The 17,372-nt window shown below is 43.4% G+C and overlaps 1 protein-coding gene across 1 annotated transcript in view; it reads right to left on the bottom strand.

The window, feature by feature from the left end:
* fbxl2 (F-box and leucine rich repeat protein 2) overlaps window positions 1–14,951 on the bottom strand; it is a 111,055-nt gene extending 96,104 nt beyond the window's left edge. Inside the window, exons 1-2 of the mRNA XM_033019988.1 lie at window positions 14,837–14,951; window positions 2,685–2,746 (exon numbers count right to left, since the gene is read on the bottom strand). Of these exons, the coding sequence (XP_032875879.1) occupies window positions 2,685–2,746; window positions 14,837–14,899 (125 nt within the window). The 5' untranslated portion in view covers window positions 14,900–14,951. The remainder of the gene's footprint in view (window positions 1–2,684; window positions 2,747–14,836) is intronic.
* Window positions 14,952–17,372: the final 2,421 nt, after the last annotated feature.

Below are 17,372 nucleotides of genomic sequence, written 5' to 3'. Positions count from 1 at the left end.
AAAGAACCATCCTTTCACTACCATTCTACACATAATCCATCTCAAGTAGTTATTGAAATCTTCTATTGAAATGTATTATTCCTACTTTCATTATACCTTGTCAGTGCATTCCAGATCATAGGTGTTTTCATTAAATTACCCTGATGAAAACATCACACTCCCACAATTTTAACAAAAATGGTTCCTTATGGTTTCCAGTTTTCTTTCATTTATCCTTCCATTAAAAATCGTTCATGGCACCCATCAAATCAACAATCTGGAAAGCAATGGTCATCCTTTGGGCTTCAAACCCTGCATCAATCCTACACACAAGAACACAGATGCTCAAATGATTGTTGCTCGAGATTAAAGAATCAGCAGTTTTTTGTGTGTCTATCAAATCTATCTTATAGACCACCCCAACTTCCTTGATTTCTCCTTTTATCGCTGGTAGCATTCAAGCTGAACTCCTGTGCACTCTCCCTCATGCACTGAACATTAAAAAAATAGAAAGTAATATCCTTGGTGAACCTTACACTTTTCATAAGCTTCCATTTTAATTTTCATATATATTTAGCCATCCAGGAAACCATATCATTAGATCACCCCCCCTCATATGAGCATGACAACACATATTTGAAAGGCCTCCTACTCATTCATTTACTATATTACTGGCAAATCTGATTCCAGGATCAGATTCCCTCCTTCAATTTTGTATCTTTACACACATTTTCTTGTCCTTTTCTAGGTAAATGGAAAGATTTAGAGGGATATGGGCCTTACACAGGCAAGTGGGACTAGTATAGATGGCATCTTGGTCGGCATGGGCAAGTTGGGCCAAAGGGCGTGTTTAGGTGCTGTGTTACTCTATGACTCTAGGTGCTACAAATCTGGTGACATTGCAAATACCATTACATGAATTCTTCCCCACTAAAACATGCTTCATGACTTCCTTCAAATGCCAGAACCTCCTACCTTTATTAGACAATAGACAATAGATGTTTGATGAGATACAAATGTAATGGCTAAATTTAAAACTTGCACTACAGATGAGCAAGACTATTACAAAAAACAGGCAACATGGTTGATCGCTATTGAGACAGAATTGAAAATTAGATGTTATGGTAAAACTGAATGAAGCCCTTGTTGAAGTACTTGAGAGTACTGATTACTGTATGGAGCACTGATGAGCGCGGCAGAGAGATTTACAAAAATGATAAACAAAAACCAAAACACTGCGAGAACTTGGGGTCAATCTGGAAAGGTCTTGACCCAAAAGTTGACTGCCTATTTCCCTCCACATATGCTGCCTGACCCACTGAGTTCCTTCAGCAGATTGTTTTTTGCGCAGGTGCATCAGAAAAATTAAGCGTCAATGTTTCTTAGCGAATGAAAAATTCAAACACAAGGTGATAAGAATCAATTTAACATAAGAGGAACATCCACATACGAGGAAAAGATGAATATCATTTTTTTAGATTAGATTAGATTAGATCCTTTATTTGTCATTCTTTAACTAAACTTTTTTCCCCCAAAATAAAATGACAAATACAGCTATCACCACTTGGAAGGTACACAAAAATGCTGGAGAAACTCAGCGGGTGCAGCAGCATCTATGGAGCGAAGGAAATAGGCGACATTTCGGGCCGAAACCCTTCTTCAACCACTTGGATACAGACCCATACAAAGATTAATCTCCAAATAAAATACACCAAGCAGAACAAAGCATTGTTTCCACTAAATGCGTGGATAAACACAAGGCAATTTCTTATGATTAGATTATTTAGATTAGATTAGATTATTTAATGACCACACAGTCAAGCTGGTGGAATTCAGGTTCAGTACAGGATGTTACAAGGTAGGCTGATTCCCGTCAAACATAACATAAAACACAACATCATACAATATACAGTACATGCATGGGGAGGATATGTGCTGTTGTCATAGTGTGTTCAGAATTCGGATTGCATGTGGGTAAGAACTGTTTTTAAATCGAGATGTCTTGGCGGGCAGTGAGCTGTAGCGCCTTCCTGATGGCAGCAGGTGGAAGATGTGGTGAGCTGGGTGGGAGGGATCAGAGATGATTTTCTTCACCCTTGACACGGACCGTTTGTGATGGAGTGATTCTATTGATGGAAGGGGAGTGCTGATGATTTTGGATGCTTTGTTAACTATGCGCTGTAATTTATTACGGGAGTGAGTGTCTAAACTGCTGAACCAGACTGTAATTGATGAAGTGAGCATGCTTTGGATGATGGCTGTGTAGAATCGGATTAGGAGGTGTTTCCTTACTCTAAACTTCTTGAGCTGGCGGAGGAAGAAGAGTCTTTGGTTGGCTTTTTTGTAGATGTGATTTGAATTGATTTTCCATTTGAGGTTATTGCTTATGTGAGTGCCAAGAAATTTAAATGAGTCAGTGGTGGATATGGGTTCGCCTGAGATGAGTAGGGGGGTCTTGGGTTGTGCCTTACGTCTGAGATCAATTATGAGTTTGTGTGTTTTTGATGTGTTGAGTAAGAGGTTATTATCTGAGCACCAAGTGACTGCTTTGTGTGTTTGAGTGCGGTATTCTGTTTCATTATTGTTCGAGATGAGACCTATGATGGTTGTGTCATCTGCGTATTTATATATTTTAACTGAACTATACTGGGATGTGAATTGGTTTGTGTAGAGTGAGAATAACCAGGGTGAATACATGTTCTTACCTCAACAGAAGCTCTTTGGGGAGTTTTTTATTGATGAGCGATTCATCATTGCTTGAAAAAACCTAACAATCAAGGAACAAAATGATCAGAGGACCAATATTTAATATGAACTTTCAAATCATCTTTGAATCCACATTCATTCCACCCTTTAAATATACTTGTTAAACATTGGAGACAACTCAGTCACAGCTTGTTTGGATTCACAGAAAACAGACAAATTATAAGCAAACAAACAAGAATTTATACTTATTATAATAATTATTATAAAAGCGAATAAGATTGCCATTTTTAAATGGAGAATTCTTGGATAGTTACCAACAAGCATTTTAAACCCTTCTGGCAGAAAATAAGTTATTGCAGTTGTTGTAAATAATTTTGATTATATTAGAGTTCACCCTAAATTTACATATAAGGCAAAATATATGTAATAATAACAAAGAACAAAGAATGAGTTGCTCAGACGTTGACATTTTCAGACAATTCAATGCTATAAAGTTTTGAAGAGGCAAATCAGGATAACACAAAGTTATGAAGGTTATTTTGCCCATTGTCTGGATAATCTCTTCCTTGAGAAATCCAGTTAGTCCCACTCACTTATTCATTATTTGTCTACTTGCAATGTTTTTTTTTCATTTATTTATTCATTCAATCCCTTGTGCCGACAATTACTGAATCAGTATCCACCTCATTAATAGTACATTTTAAATTAAGAGTAGGTTCGCCTCTGCATGTAGCCAAATAGGACAACAAAACATTAGGTGAATCAGCTACCTTCCTGCTGAACTTGTAAGAGATGAGGTGTTGCTCACAACTCGTCTCTCCTGACTGCTCGAAACTACCCCAGTGATTATTAGCGTGGCTGCATAAAGAATGTAATGGAATGCTCTCCACATGCCAAGATGGGTGCATCATCTACACTTGTGACACTTAATGCCTTTAAGGACAAGGTGTCATCCTTCATGGGCAACTCAACAACCTTCTCTGAACATTTACTTCCTCCAGCAAAACAAGACAGCAGCATTAACCCCCTACTCAGGAATCTGTAGGAAAATGCCATGGTTCTTCAGACTGCAGCTTCAAATCTACCCCTAGAAAAGATACAACGGGTGTGGGAATACCAATACCTTCACATTCATCGCCTATTTAAGCAATGTGTAGGAAAGAACTGCAGATGCTGGTTTAAATCAAAGGTAGACACAAAATGCTGGAGTAACTCAGCGGGGACAGGTAGCATCTCTGGGGAGAAGGAATGGGTGATGTTTCGACCTGTAAGGCAGCAGCTCTTCTGCAAACGACCCTTTACTGTCCCATTCTTAATGAAACTAAAACTCACACAATAGTGCAAAAATTGTTTCGCTATGACTTCATCAAGGCACTCGATAATTGGAGTAAGACATTCTTGCTGATATACTCAAAACCTCTTGTAATGAAGGCCAACAAACCATTTGCCATATTAACTCATTTCCACTCATCGAACATAGGAAGCCAATGGATTTTAGAAAGGCATTTGATAGTGCCCTAAGGTAGGCTGATTCAGAAGATTAAGAAGCACGAGATTAACAATGACTTGGTCGTGTGGATTCAGAACTGGCTTACTGATAGAAGACAGAGGGTTGTGGTGGAAGGATAATATTCAGGCTAGAGGTCTGTGACCAGTGGAGCTTCACAGAGATCTATGATGGGGCCTCTGCTGTTTGAGATATGACTTGGACGTAAACGTAGATGGGTTGGTTAGTAATTTTGCAGATGACATCAAGATTGTTGGGGTAGCAGACTGTGAGGAAAGCTGTCAGGGTACATAGCGGGATATAGATTAGTTACAGAAATGGACAGAAAAATGACAAATGGCATTTAATATGAGCAAGTGTGAGGTGTTGCAGTTTTGGAGGTAAAATGTAAGGGGAAAATATTCAATTAATGGCATGACACTTAACACTGATATACAGAGGAATCTTAGGGCAGGGTTCGAAATTAGCGGTTGCCCGGTTGCCAATGGCGACCTAAAGTGCCGTCGGGCAACCTAACAGCCGTCCCATTTTGCCCGGCTTGGCAAGCAACTCTGAGCGGCCCCCTTCACTCTCTCTCTCTCTCTCTCTCTCTGGCCGCCGGATCTCGGGTCTCCGCTCTCTGCCCGCTCCTCATCCGCCGGCACGGCAGGCCGCCTTGCACATGCACACTGCTATGGCCAGCACATCCTTTCCCCTGCACATGCGCACAACCACGGCCAGCGCATCATCAGCCGTCCTGCACATGCGCTCTGCCACGGCAACTGGTCGGCGTCGGCCACTTTCTCCCTCCCTTTGCATTGTGGGAGATCTGGCCGCCATTGCTGTCTGGTCCCTGCGACCACTGAAAACCAACGCAGATCACTCCCTGGAGCTGGAGTAACTCCCTGGAGTAACTCTTGCTTCTGGTTTCCTGGTCCTCCAAAAATATTCCAAATGGAAATTATCCCACCATCACCAAACTCCAAACTCGGAAAATAATAGCCTATTGCACTTTATTGTGTGTATATATATATATATGGTCTTGTGTATTATGGTGTATATATGGTCATGGTATTGTGTGTATATATACCATGGTATATAGACCATGTGTGTATATATATACCAATGTATATATATGGTATATAGACACACTGAACTTTTATCTCCTGTTCGGAATTATGTTTACATATTCTGTACCAAGCAAGAATTTCATTGTCCTATCTGGGACACATGACAATAAAACTCTCTTGACTTGGACTTAAGCAAAAAAGGGTTCTTGGGAAAAAAGAGTAACTTAAATTTAGTTGCGTCTAGTTGGGTAACTATGGTAGGGTGAAGACTATTCCATGCTTTAATTGTGCGGGGGAACTCCATGGAGCTGTCAGCATCTCTGGATAGAAGAAATTGGGTGACGTTTCGGGTAGAGACCCTTCTTTACATTTCCTCTGGTTTTAGTGTTTTTAGTTTAATTTAAAGATACAGCGTGGAAACAGGCCCTTCGGTCCACCGAGTCCACGCTGACCACCGATCACCCGTACACTAGTTCTATCCCACACATTAGCGATATAAGTCAAGAGTCAAGAGTGTTTTATTCTCTCATGTCCCAGTTAGAACAATGAAATCCTTACTTGCAGCAGCACAACAGAATATGTAAAATATAGTACTCTGTAAACAATGTTATAAACGAGAAAACAAAACAGTGTATATTTATATATGAATATATAAGTACATATATAGAATTTACCTCCTGGGATTAATAAAGTTCTATCGTATAGTATTGTGTGGGTAGGAAGGAACTGCAGATGCTGGTTTAAAATGAAGATAGACACAAAAAGCTGGAGTAACCCAACAGGTCAGACAGAATCTCTGGACAAAAGGAAAATATTACGTTATGGGTTGGGTCTGAAAACAGTTCCTGCATAACTTTGGAATGTGGAAGGAAACAAGCACCCGGAGAAAACCCATGTGATCAAAGGGAAAACTAGCAAAGTACATACAGACAGCACCCATATACAGGATCAATTCCAGGCCTCAGGCAATTTTAGGCAGCAACTTTATGGCCAATGTGCTGCCCCATAGCCTTGAACTGAATTAAAACATACAGTAGCTGTAAAGGGGGACATTGTTCACTTAGAGATTTAAGACTGAAAATGGATAGTTCTTTTTTTTAGTAACCAAAGTTATCAACGTATATTTTTTTGTGTGTTGGAAAATAAAATATAGTGGCACAGCTGATGGACTTGCTGCCTCACACGCCAGGGATCTGTGTTCGATCCTGTCCTCGGGCACTGTCTGTGTTGAATTTGCACATTCTCCCTGCAAGCGTGTGGGTTTCCTCCCACATCCCATTGGCCCCATTGATTCTACATATCGTCTAAAGTTTATTCAGTTTATTCCCCACCTATCAGATTCCTGAACTAATCATCTATCTCCCTTCCTGTAGGTGGTGCTGCATACTCTTGCTCTTATCTCCATCTCATTTGGTTATTCCATTATTGAACATTAGTTTTTTTTCATTATCAAGTATACTGTGTATTCCTTGAGCTTCATGTGAACAATGAATCCTGTGAGCTTCATTGTGCCCCGGTATATATGACAATAAAGTAATCTGAATCAGAATCCCAACAAGGGACCTGTGTACCTCTTCACTAATCTCTTTCAGTTGTAGAAAGTTTACAGTCTGTTTTCATGCCTCTATCAAGTTACACCCATTCACTAAATCTCCCTACTCAATATCCTTCCCTTGTAAAAATCATATTTTAACCTAACACTGCTGTTCTGTCCGGCCTGCTTTTATTTCAGGCAATTTTATTTAATGTATCTTTGGATCTAAAAACACCATTACTTGTCTTGTTAACTTTGGTTGGATCACCATTCATCTTACATTTTTGTGCCAAAATATACACTATGCAGTTCCTGCATTCATTCTTTAAATGTTAACTGGGATGGGGAGGAGAAGGGAGTGTGGAGTCAATCAGAAATTGCATTTATTGATAAGGAACATTGCTGCAAGTAAAATAGAAGGCTTGGATTTTAGTAAGGCCTTTGTAATTTTCCTTATCAGCCCCTTCCAGGGGATCCAAAGAGAGTAGTTTTCAATAGCAATGGCTTACAACTGCTGCATAATTAGTCTACCAATTAAATATGAAGCAAGAGATTTCCAGAATTTGTAGATTGATGATTTTCCAACTGATTCTGAAGATTATGGTATTTGAACTCTCATTAATCTGAGGAGAATGCTACCCAGGTGGTTCCACCCCTCAGGCAAACGCAGTGCCGTTGTGGTCTGGTGGACTGACTTCTAATTTCCAGAGGCCATATAGCAGTTATCAGAAACTACCTTATACCACCCTTGACCATGACCCACTGATGAAAAATAGCTCACTGGCTCTCAGAAAGTTACAGATCTCATCACGTCAGGTGGGCAAAAATTCTGGAGAAACCCAGCGGGTGAGGCAGCATCTACGGAGAGAAGGAATAGGCGACGTTTCAGGTCGAGACCCTTCTTCAGAATGATGTTGGGGGGTGCGGGAAAAAGAAAGGAAGAGGCGGAGACAGTAGGCTTGTGGGAGAGCTGGGGAGGGGAAGAAGGGAGAAAGCAAGGACTATCTGAAATTGGAGGTCAATGTTCATACCGCTGGGGTGTAAACTACCCTATTCCTTCTCTCCATAGATGCTGCCTCACCCGCTGAGTTTCTCCAGCATTTTTGTCTACCTTCGATTTTTCCAGCATTTGCAGTTCTTTCTTGAACAACTAATCATCACATCAGGTGATCTCCACTCCAGTCTCCAACCTGATTAAAGCGGGCGGTGTGTGATCCAGAAAAACCAGCAGTGCCCTGCTAGACCCATAGCTTCTGGTTATTCTTGGCCCACCAACTTGTCTCTTCATACCTCGATTCGAACCGGTTTACCGTTGTTCAATACCTTCGCACCTACATCCAGAACATCTCTCAAGTCCCCCACCATTTTTTACAACTTCCAGTTCCCTGGCCCCAACCACCCCACCTTCACCGTGGACGTCTATAGTTTATACAACCAGTCCCCCATCAGAACGGCCTTCAGGACCTCTGCTTCATTCTGGAACAAAGTCCAACCAGATCCCCTCACTAACTCTCATGTACTTCTCGCAACAACTTCACATTTGATTCCTCCCATTTTCTCCAAATCAACGGTGCAGCCACGGACACTTCCATGGGCTCCAGTTAAACCTGCTTTTTCACTACGTATGGACAATGGTCCTTGTTCCATACCTAATCTGGCACCTATCCCACAAATCTTTCTCCACTGTATCGATCAGCACATTAATCTGCTTCTTGAACTCATCAATTTTATCACCTTTGCAACTAATTTCCACCCCCTCCTCAAATTCACTTGGACCATTTCTGACACATCTCTTACTTTCTGGATCTGTCACCATTTCAGGTGACAAACTATCCACTGATATTTACTGTAAACTTACTGACACCCATAATTATCTTTACCACACCTCCTCACACTCTGTAGGCACACCATCCCCCTTTTCTCAATTTCTGCTTCTCCACATCAGTTCTCAAGCTGAGGCTTTCTATTCCAAGATTTCTGGTGTCTTTCTTTTTCAGGAAAGTTTGTTTTCCCTTTATTGATAGGGTCCTCACTCATACTTCCTCCAATTTCTCCCCTATCTTGATCTCACTGTCTCCATCACAGGAGATTATCGACTGCCGTCTATTATAAACCTACTGACTCACACAACTATCAAGACTACACTTCTTCCCACCCTGCTTCCTGCTAAGACCCTATCCCCCGCTCCCAATTCCTCCATCTATGCCACATCTAAGCCCAAGGTGAGGTGTTCCATACTAAGAAATCCAAGATGTCCTCATTCTTTAGGGAACTGGGGTTCCCCTCTTCCATCAGAGATGAGGCCCTCATGCGTGTCTCCTCGGTATGCCACAGCTCTGCTCTTGCTCCCCTTCCCCCTAGTCACAACAGGCACTGGTCCTTACCATTCACCCCATCATCTCGCATACAACACATAATCCTCTGAGATTTCCCACCTCCTAAGAGATCCCATCATTAGTCACATTTTCCCATCACTACCTCTTTCCGTCTTCCGCAGGAACCAGAGACCTCCGTGTCCCTGGTTAATTCATCCCCTCCCACCAAAACCACCCTCCCCAGGTACCTTCCCCGACAACCACAGGAGATACAACACCTGCATATCTTCCCTCTACTTTGTCCAGGGACCCCAACAGTCCTTTCAGCTTTGGCAGAGGTTCACTTGCACCTCCTCCAACCACATCTATTGTTCCAGATGTGCTCGTACACATCGGCGAGATAGAATGTAGACTGGGTGATCGTTTCGCGAAACACCTTCGCTAAGTCTGCCTAAACCTACCTGATATCCCGGTTGCCAAACACTTTAATTCCCCTTCCCATTTCCACACTGGTCTTTCTGTCTTGGGTCTCCACCATTGTCAGAGTGAGGCCAAACGCAAATCGGAGGAACAGCACCTGATATTTCACTTGGGCAGCTTACAACCCAGTGGTGAAAATATTGATTTCTCTAACTTCAAGTAAATCTTGCATCCCCCCTCTATCCATCCCTCCCTCACCCAAGTCGTACTAGCTATAAAGTTGTCTTGTTGAGTCTCATTATCTGTAACTCATTTTCACCTAGCCCCCAGCTAACAATGGCCTGTTTCTTTTATCATTGTTACTTTTTTTGCATTTCCTTCTTTCCCCGTAGTTCTATATGTCTCGATATCACCGTCTGTATATCTTGTTTCCCTTTCCCCTGACTCTCAGTCTGAAGATAGGTCTCGACCCGAAACGTCACCATTTCCTTTTCTCTACTGAGTTACTCCAGCTTTTTGTGTCTATCCAAATCGTTAATGTCGATAACAAACAACAGCATCGCTTGTTGTGGCACACCACAGACCAGAGGCTTCTAACCCAAAACACAACCTTTAACTCCATCGTTCAAGATCATTTTGAATCGAGTTGATTGGCTCAGCTTGGATTCCATGTGATCTAAACTGCCGGACTAGCCTACCACGTGCCTACCTAGACTTGTCAAAAGCTTTGCTAATGTCCATGTTGCCCACATCCACTGCCCTGCCTTCATCAATCCTCGGTGATCATTTCCAAAAACTCTGATTTGTGAGACACTATTTCCCATGCACAAAGCATTGCTGACTATCCTTACCCAGTCCATGCCTATCCAAATGCTGGTAGATCCTGTCCGTAAGATTCCCTTCCAATAATTTTCCCTTCAATGACGTTGGGTTCACATTTCCATTGCTCCTTGGTTTGTCCTTGCCGCTCTTGTTAAATAATGGTACAACACTGAGCACCCTCCAGTCTTCTACAACTTCACCTGTGGCTAAAGATTCTCTCTGCAAAGACCTCTGCAAGTTCCTCCCCATTTTCAGCCAGAGTTCGAGGTGGCACGTGGTCAGGCCCAGGGATATATCCACCTTAATGTGCTTTAAAACCAACAATTCTTACTATTTGGTAATTTGCATATGCTCTAAGAGCACAACTCCAATGCCTCAATTCCATAGCTTCCATGATCTTCTCAGTAAAAAGTGAGAAACAATATCCAACATTTCTTTTGGCTCTGCGCAAAGCCGACCATGCTGATCTTTAAGGGTTCTACTCTTCCCCTGCCATCATTTTACTCTTAATATACGTTGAATAGATACTAGCACACAAGTAGTATCTATTCTCTGGAACATCCATGGCCCTTCTCTCAGCCCTGTTTCTATTTTGGCTATAATGTCCTAGTTCACCGATCCAAACCATGCCTGTGTTTCACCTGTAGCATTGAAGCCTCTAGCATTGAAACAAATACAGTTTAAACCATTGTTCTTTCCTCTCTTTCTTGTTCTCTTTGACGGCAATGGTATTTCCCCCAACTTCTTGGCTGTTACAGACAGTGAGGAAGGCTGTCAGAAGATACAGCGAGATATAGATCAGCTGCAGAAATAGGTGGAGAAATGGTAGATGGCATTTAACCCAAGCAAGGGAATGGAGGGATATTAATCACCGGATTTCCCAGCAATGAAGACGCTATTTTTTACCCAAAAATAAGGCACGAAAATTTACCTGCGTCTTGGAGACAGAAGGTTAGGTTGTTAGCCAAGAAAGATTGAATTGGCTATCCCTCAGTACAGCAACATCAAGAACGATGTTGCTGTACTGAGGGATAGCCAAGTCTATCCCTCATTGCTAGCAGCTGATGGGAAGTGGCTGTAAAGTGGGAAGCGGCTGTAAAAGGACAGCACCGCTGGGGGGGGTGGGAGTTCCTTTCACAGCGTGTGGGGAGTCTGGCCCGGGTCAGCACGGGCAGGAGCGTTGAGAAGGAGGGGGTCGGGGATCATACCAGCAACTCACTCACTCACCACTGCCGCAGCTCTCCGGGCGTGGAGCCACTGCATTGTGGCCGGGGAAGGAAGTAGCTCAGGTGGCCTCGAGCGGCCGCCGGGGCCGGACAACAGAACTGGCTGCCACCTCAGCGCCTTCTGCCGGCCCGCCTGCCAGCCAGTCGCATTGTCCTTCGGCACAGGCTGCCGCCGGTAGCAGGGTGACATTGCATGGCATTCACTGCCCGGTCCGTGTCTTTTAATGTAGACCGGACAGTTAGGGGACCAGCTCAAGAGCAAAGATCATAGAAGCGGAGCGGGTCAGCGGGCGATGGATAACAGGACGGCGGGTGGTGGAACTTACTCCTGTGTCAGCGCGAGTAACCTCAATTGGTATTGTCAGTCAATAAGATCACCCTCCACCCCACCCATTCAGTCATTCAGAATGGAGGAGATCTGGAAGCCTTGGGCAAATTGAATTGTTACTTTATTTTTATTTTTTTTTTTAATTTTTTGAGCGTGAGAAATTCTCTGTCCTACCAGCCTTTTTTCAAAAATTAGCAACTCAAAATGGGAGTGCGTCTTCGACGCAGGTGTGTCTTCATTGCCGTGTAATACGGTATGTGCAAGTAGATAGGAGATGATCTTGCCATCATGTTCGGCACAGACATTGTAGGCCGAAGGACCTGTTCTTGTGCTGTACTGTTCTGTGTTCGACTTCTCTAATGCTTCTTGCCTGAAGCCAATTTACATGTAGCTCAGGCAAATAATCCAAGGTTTGCCTTTGAGCCTTTGCTTTGTAATTTGGTGCTTCAAACTGACTATGCAGAATCTCTTTTCCTGTCTCAAAATAAATACTCTGAATAGACATCATTAGAAAAACAGGTATTTGGTGATATTAATTTTAGAGAAGGGCCTAAAAATGTGTGTACACTCAAAGGGTGTTGGGGTTGGGGCTTTGACAGGAAAAGGGAAACAAAATAAATTCATAAAAGGGCAATTATTTAAATGTAAAAGAAAAGAAACAACATGTGATAACTTTAGAGTTCTTGACTGGCAACACCATTGTAAAAATATCCTATTGCATGGTGGCAACAAATAAGGCAATTTAAAAAAAATCAATATTTAATTGAAACAATGAGGCAATCCTGCTACTTCATTACACATATATGTGTGATGAAGTAGCAGGATTGCCATATCACTTGTATATACAACCAGACAATGCTACAAAAGTACCTACCAAACTATTGTCGGTTTTCAAAAACATTAGCTATTAACATGAATGGTTAATATCCCAGCTATAGTATCTGCAAACAAACTAATCCTCTTCACTAAATTCAGGCTTCAGCTCACCTATCAATTATCCTTCATTGATCCACCACCTCTCACAAACAGGGTCTTGATGGGATTGACTTCAAATGACTGCCAGATTACAACATCAGAAATGCTCTCACAAATCTGATACGTTTTATTTTAAAGAGGTCACTAAAAGAGGATTGATGAGGGTGTCATGTCTATATGGACTTCAGCAATGCCTTTGACAAGATCTCACATGGTAGGCTTCTCCAGAAGACTAGATCACATGAAATGCAAGGTGAGCTAGTCAATTGGATTCAAAAGTGGCTTGGTGGAAGGAGTCAAAGGGAAGTTGTGATGGGTTGTTTTTCTGATTGTGTGCTGCTGTGGCAAATGTTGGGTCTGCTGCTGTTTGTATGTTAATGATTTGGATGATAACGTAATGAATATTGTTAGTGAATTTGCAAATGGCACCAAATTTGGTGGTTTTGTAGACAGGGGAAGAGTATCAAAGTCTATAACAAGGTCTAGGACAGTTGGGAAGGTGGGCCAAGAAATGACAATGGAATTTAACTCTTGACAAGTGTGAGGTGTTGCAGTTTGCCATCCAAACCAGGACAGGGTTGACACTGTAAATGGTAGAGTCCTTGAGAGTATGGCAGAAGAGATTGATCTGGGAGTACAGGTGCATGGTTCCCTAAAACTGGCCAGTTAGGTGGGCACTATGGTCAAGAAGGAATTTGGCCTTCATTTGCCATCATTGGGAAAGGTGTTGAGAACAAAATTTGGGACATCATGATAACGCTGTACAAGGTATTGGTGAGACCGCACTTGAAGGATTCTGTGCACTTCTGATCAGCCAGCTGTAGGAAAAATGTTATTAAATTAAAATGGGTGGAAAAGAGATTGATCAGGATGTTACCTGGCAGGCAGACTTGAGTTACAGGGAGCGGATGGGATTATTTTCTTTGGATCAGAGTAGGGGGTGATCTTATTGAGGTGTACAAGTTCATGAGGGGCATAGATAAAGTGAGCATAAATTAGAGAGCATAGGCTTAAAGTAAGAGGAGATACTTTTCTACTCCGAGGGTAGTCTGAATCTGGAATGAGCTGTCAGAGGAAGCCATGGAAACAGATTCAGGTACAACTTTTAAAAGTTGGTCAGGTAAATCGATAGAAGGGTTTAGAGGGGTAAGAACCAAATCCAGGCAAATAGGATTAGCCCAATATGCCAACTTCGTAGGCATGGAGGAGGGGAGGGGAGGGGAGGGGGGGGGGGGGGGGGGGCTATGTTTCTATGCTGTACAACTAGCAGTATCTCAAAAATATGACAAATCAAAATATATACCTACAATTGAAATAAAAAATTTAAAAGTCATTGCTGCATATGTAACTTTAAAGTTTTCATACGTGATCATGTACATATATAAGGAAAACCCAAGATATTAATTCACCTTTCGTTATTAATCCCTGGCATTTCTATGAAGCCGAATGCTCACTCTGAAGGCACCTGTCCATCAGCAACAAGTATCTACGTAGTCCAAAAACTAATGGCAGCAAACATCGCCCCCAAAACACTGAACAAACACCGACGAGACGTGAAGGCAGATGACCAAGATCTTGTAGATTAGAAAGAGCGATTTAAAATACAGAACGGGAGGAAGAGGTGAAGAAATTGGAAAGGAGATGCAGATGAAAGCTGAGCAGTTGTGGGGTGATTACATTCTGGGGATGCCAGAACTCTCCACAATTAGTAGTTCGCAGAATCGATGCACTAAATGATTGTTTTGCAATGGGTTATTTCCTTCTGGAAACGCCTCTTAGTTTCAAAGACAGTGGCCGGGCCGTTGCCCGTCTCCCCAGCCCAGCCCAGCCCAGTGCAGCCCCGGGCCGCAGCCTCTCCACGCCAGGCCGGGGACCGGCAGGCCCCGATAGCATCGGCACTACCGCCGTGGAGGGAGGGAGGGGGGGAGGAATACACATCCACTGTGGGACCGACTAGCATGGGAGAAGCGCTCACCTCAAAGCGGCACCTAGTGATGCCGTTCATGGCCGCCGCCGCCGCCCCTCGCCGCTCCAACATGGACACGGTCCGCCCGGCCCGGCCCGACCCGACCCGCCCGGCGCCTGACGTCAGCCCGTCAGCACCAGCACCAGCACCAGCACCAGCCAGGCAGCGCTGTAGTTGCTGGTCCACACCGAGTGTACACATGCACAGTGCTGGAGCTACTCAGCGGATCAAGCAGCATCTGTGGAGATATACACACACACACATAGTGCTGGAGTTACTCAGCGGGTCAAGCAGCATCCGTGGAGATATACACACACACAGTGCTGGAGTTACTCAGCGGGTCAGGCAGCATCTCTGGAGATGGACACACACACACATAGTGCTGGAGCTACTCAGCGGGTCAGGCAGCATCTCTGGAGATAGACACACACACACATAGTGCTGGAGCTACTCAGCGGGTCAAGCAGCATCTGTGGAGATACACACACACACACATAGTGCTGGAGCTACTCAGCGGGTCAGGCAGCATCTCTGGAGATGGACACACACACACACACACACATAGTGCTGGAGCTACTCAGCGGGTCAGGCAGCATCTCTGGAGATAGACACACACACACACACACACATAGTGCTGGAGCTACTCAGCGGGTCAGGCAGCATCTCTGGAGATAGACACAGAATACTGGAGTTACTCAGCGGGTCCGGCAGCATCTCTGGAGATAGACACACACACACACACACGCAGTGCTGGAGCTACTCACCGGGTCAAGCAGCATCTCTGGAGATGGACACACACGCACACACACATAGTGCTGGAGCTACTCAGCGGGTCAGGCAGCATCTCTGTAGATAGACACAGAATACTGGAGTTACTCAGCAGGTCAAGCAGCATCTGTGGAGATATACACACACACATAGTGCTGGAGCTACTGACTGGGTCAGACAGGATCTCTGGAAATGGACAAACACACAGTGCTGGAGTTATTCAGCGGGTCAGGCAGGATCTCGAGATGAACACACACACAGTGCTGGAGTTACTCAGCGGGTCAGGCAGCATCTCTGGAGATGGGCATAAAATGCTGGAGTTATTCAGCGGGTCAGGCAGCATCTCTGGAGATGGGCATAAAATGCTGGAGTTACTCAGCGGGTCAGGCAGCATCTCTGGAGATAGACACACACACATGCACACAGTGCTGGAGTTACTCAGCGGGTCAGGCAGCATCTCTGTGATAGACACACACACACACACAGTGCTGGAGTTACTCATCGAGTCAGGCAGCATCTCTGGAGAGAAGGATTAGGTGACGTTTTGGGTCGAGACCCTTCTTCAGCCTGAGAGTTAGGGGAAAGGGAAACGAGAGATAGAAATGGTGATGTAGAGAAATATAGAACAAATGATTGAAAGGTGCAAAAACATAACAATGATAAAGGAAACATTGTTGGCTGTGGTCTCGGTGAGAACGAGAGTCAACTGGACAACTTTGAAACGAGTACAATGACTTGGGTGGGGGAGGGAGGGAGAGAGAGGGGATGCAAGGTTTACTTGAAGTTAGAGAAATCATTATTCATACCGCTAGGTTGTAAGCGGCCCAAAATATGCTGGGAATATGAATATGAAGGAGGTGCAAGCTGCCCCAGCCGCTGCACCTCCATCCCTGTGGGGAAAGCACACATACATTTCTCTGGAGGGCAACGCTGTTCCCCTTCAAGCACTTGAAGTTTACATTCAGCACCATGTCCTGCGTGCTTGCCATCATGTACCCTGTGGAGTGTGTTTATTTTCATTTATCATGTTACAATGTTTCTCAAGAGTATTGTATGTTTTCCCAAAATTCATCAGAAAAACACAATCTGCATGTACTATCCTGTATATCCTTTTCTAATGTCTTATTTCCTTTGCATTGTTAAATGTGCCCTCCATTCTTTTGGGTTTTCCCCAATAAAAAATAATGTTATTTTCCTTCACCTCTTTATTTCTGGTGCTATTTTATATTTTATATTCTTACCGTACTGTACATTTTATTCTCTTTTTCTCTATATCTCAGGCTTCTGACTTCAAGGGAAACAACTGAAAGATACTAATCCGTTAACATCCCCATCTCATTTTTTAGCTATTCTAATAGCAGTTAGGTATTCAAATATAACTTGTACATTCCTGATTAGAGATAGTCAACATGGGACATCGAGTCGCACTAAATATTTTGAAGAAGTAACCAAAAAGCTTGATGAGGGCAAAGCTTTTTGAGGCTGGGCAACTGACTGAGGTGTCAATTGGGAGCACCATGGGACCAGTGATCATAATTCCATTAGGTTTTAAATAATTATAGAAAAATATAGGACTGATCCACAAGTTAAAAGTCCTAAATTGGGGCATTGTTAATTTTGATAGTATAAGACAGGAACTTGCAAAGTTTGTGTGGGCGAGGCTGTTTGCAGGTGAAGGGACATCTGGTGAGTGTGAGCTTTTTAAAAGTGAGACCAGGGGGGAGCTCAGAAAACTCCACATGTTCCTGTGAGAGCGAAGAGTAAGCCTGGCATGATT

The sequence above is a fragment of the Amblyraja radiata genome, chromosome 4 (genome assembly GCF_010909765.2).
Source record: "Amblyraja radiata isolate CabotCenter1 chromosome 4, sAmbRad1.1.pri, whole genome shotgun sequence".
Lineage (NCBI taxonomy): Eukaryota > Metazoa > Chordata > Chondrichthyes > Rajiformes > Rajidae > Amblyraja > Amblyraja radiata.
The sequence above is the reverse complement of the archived record's forward strand: the minus strand, read 5'-3'. Positions and strand labels throughout refer to the sequence as shown.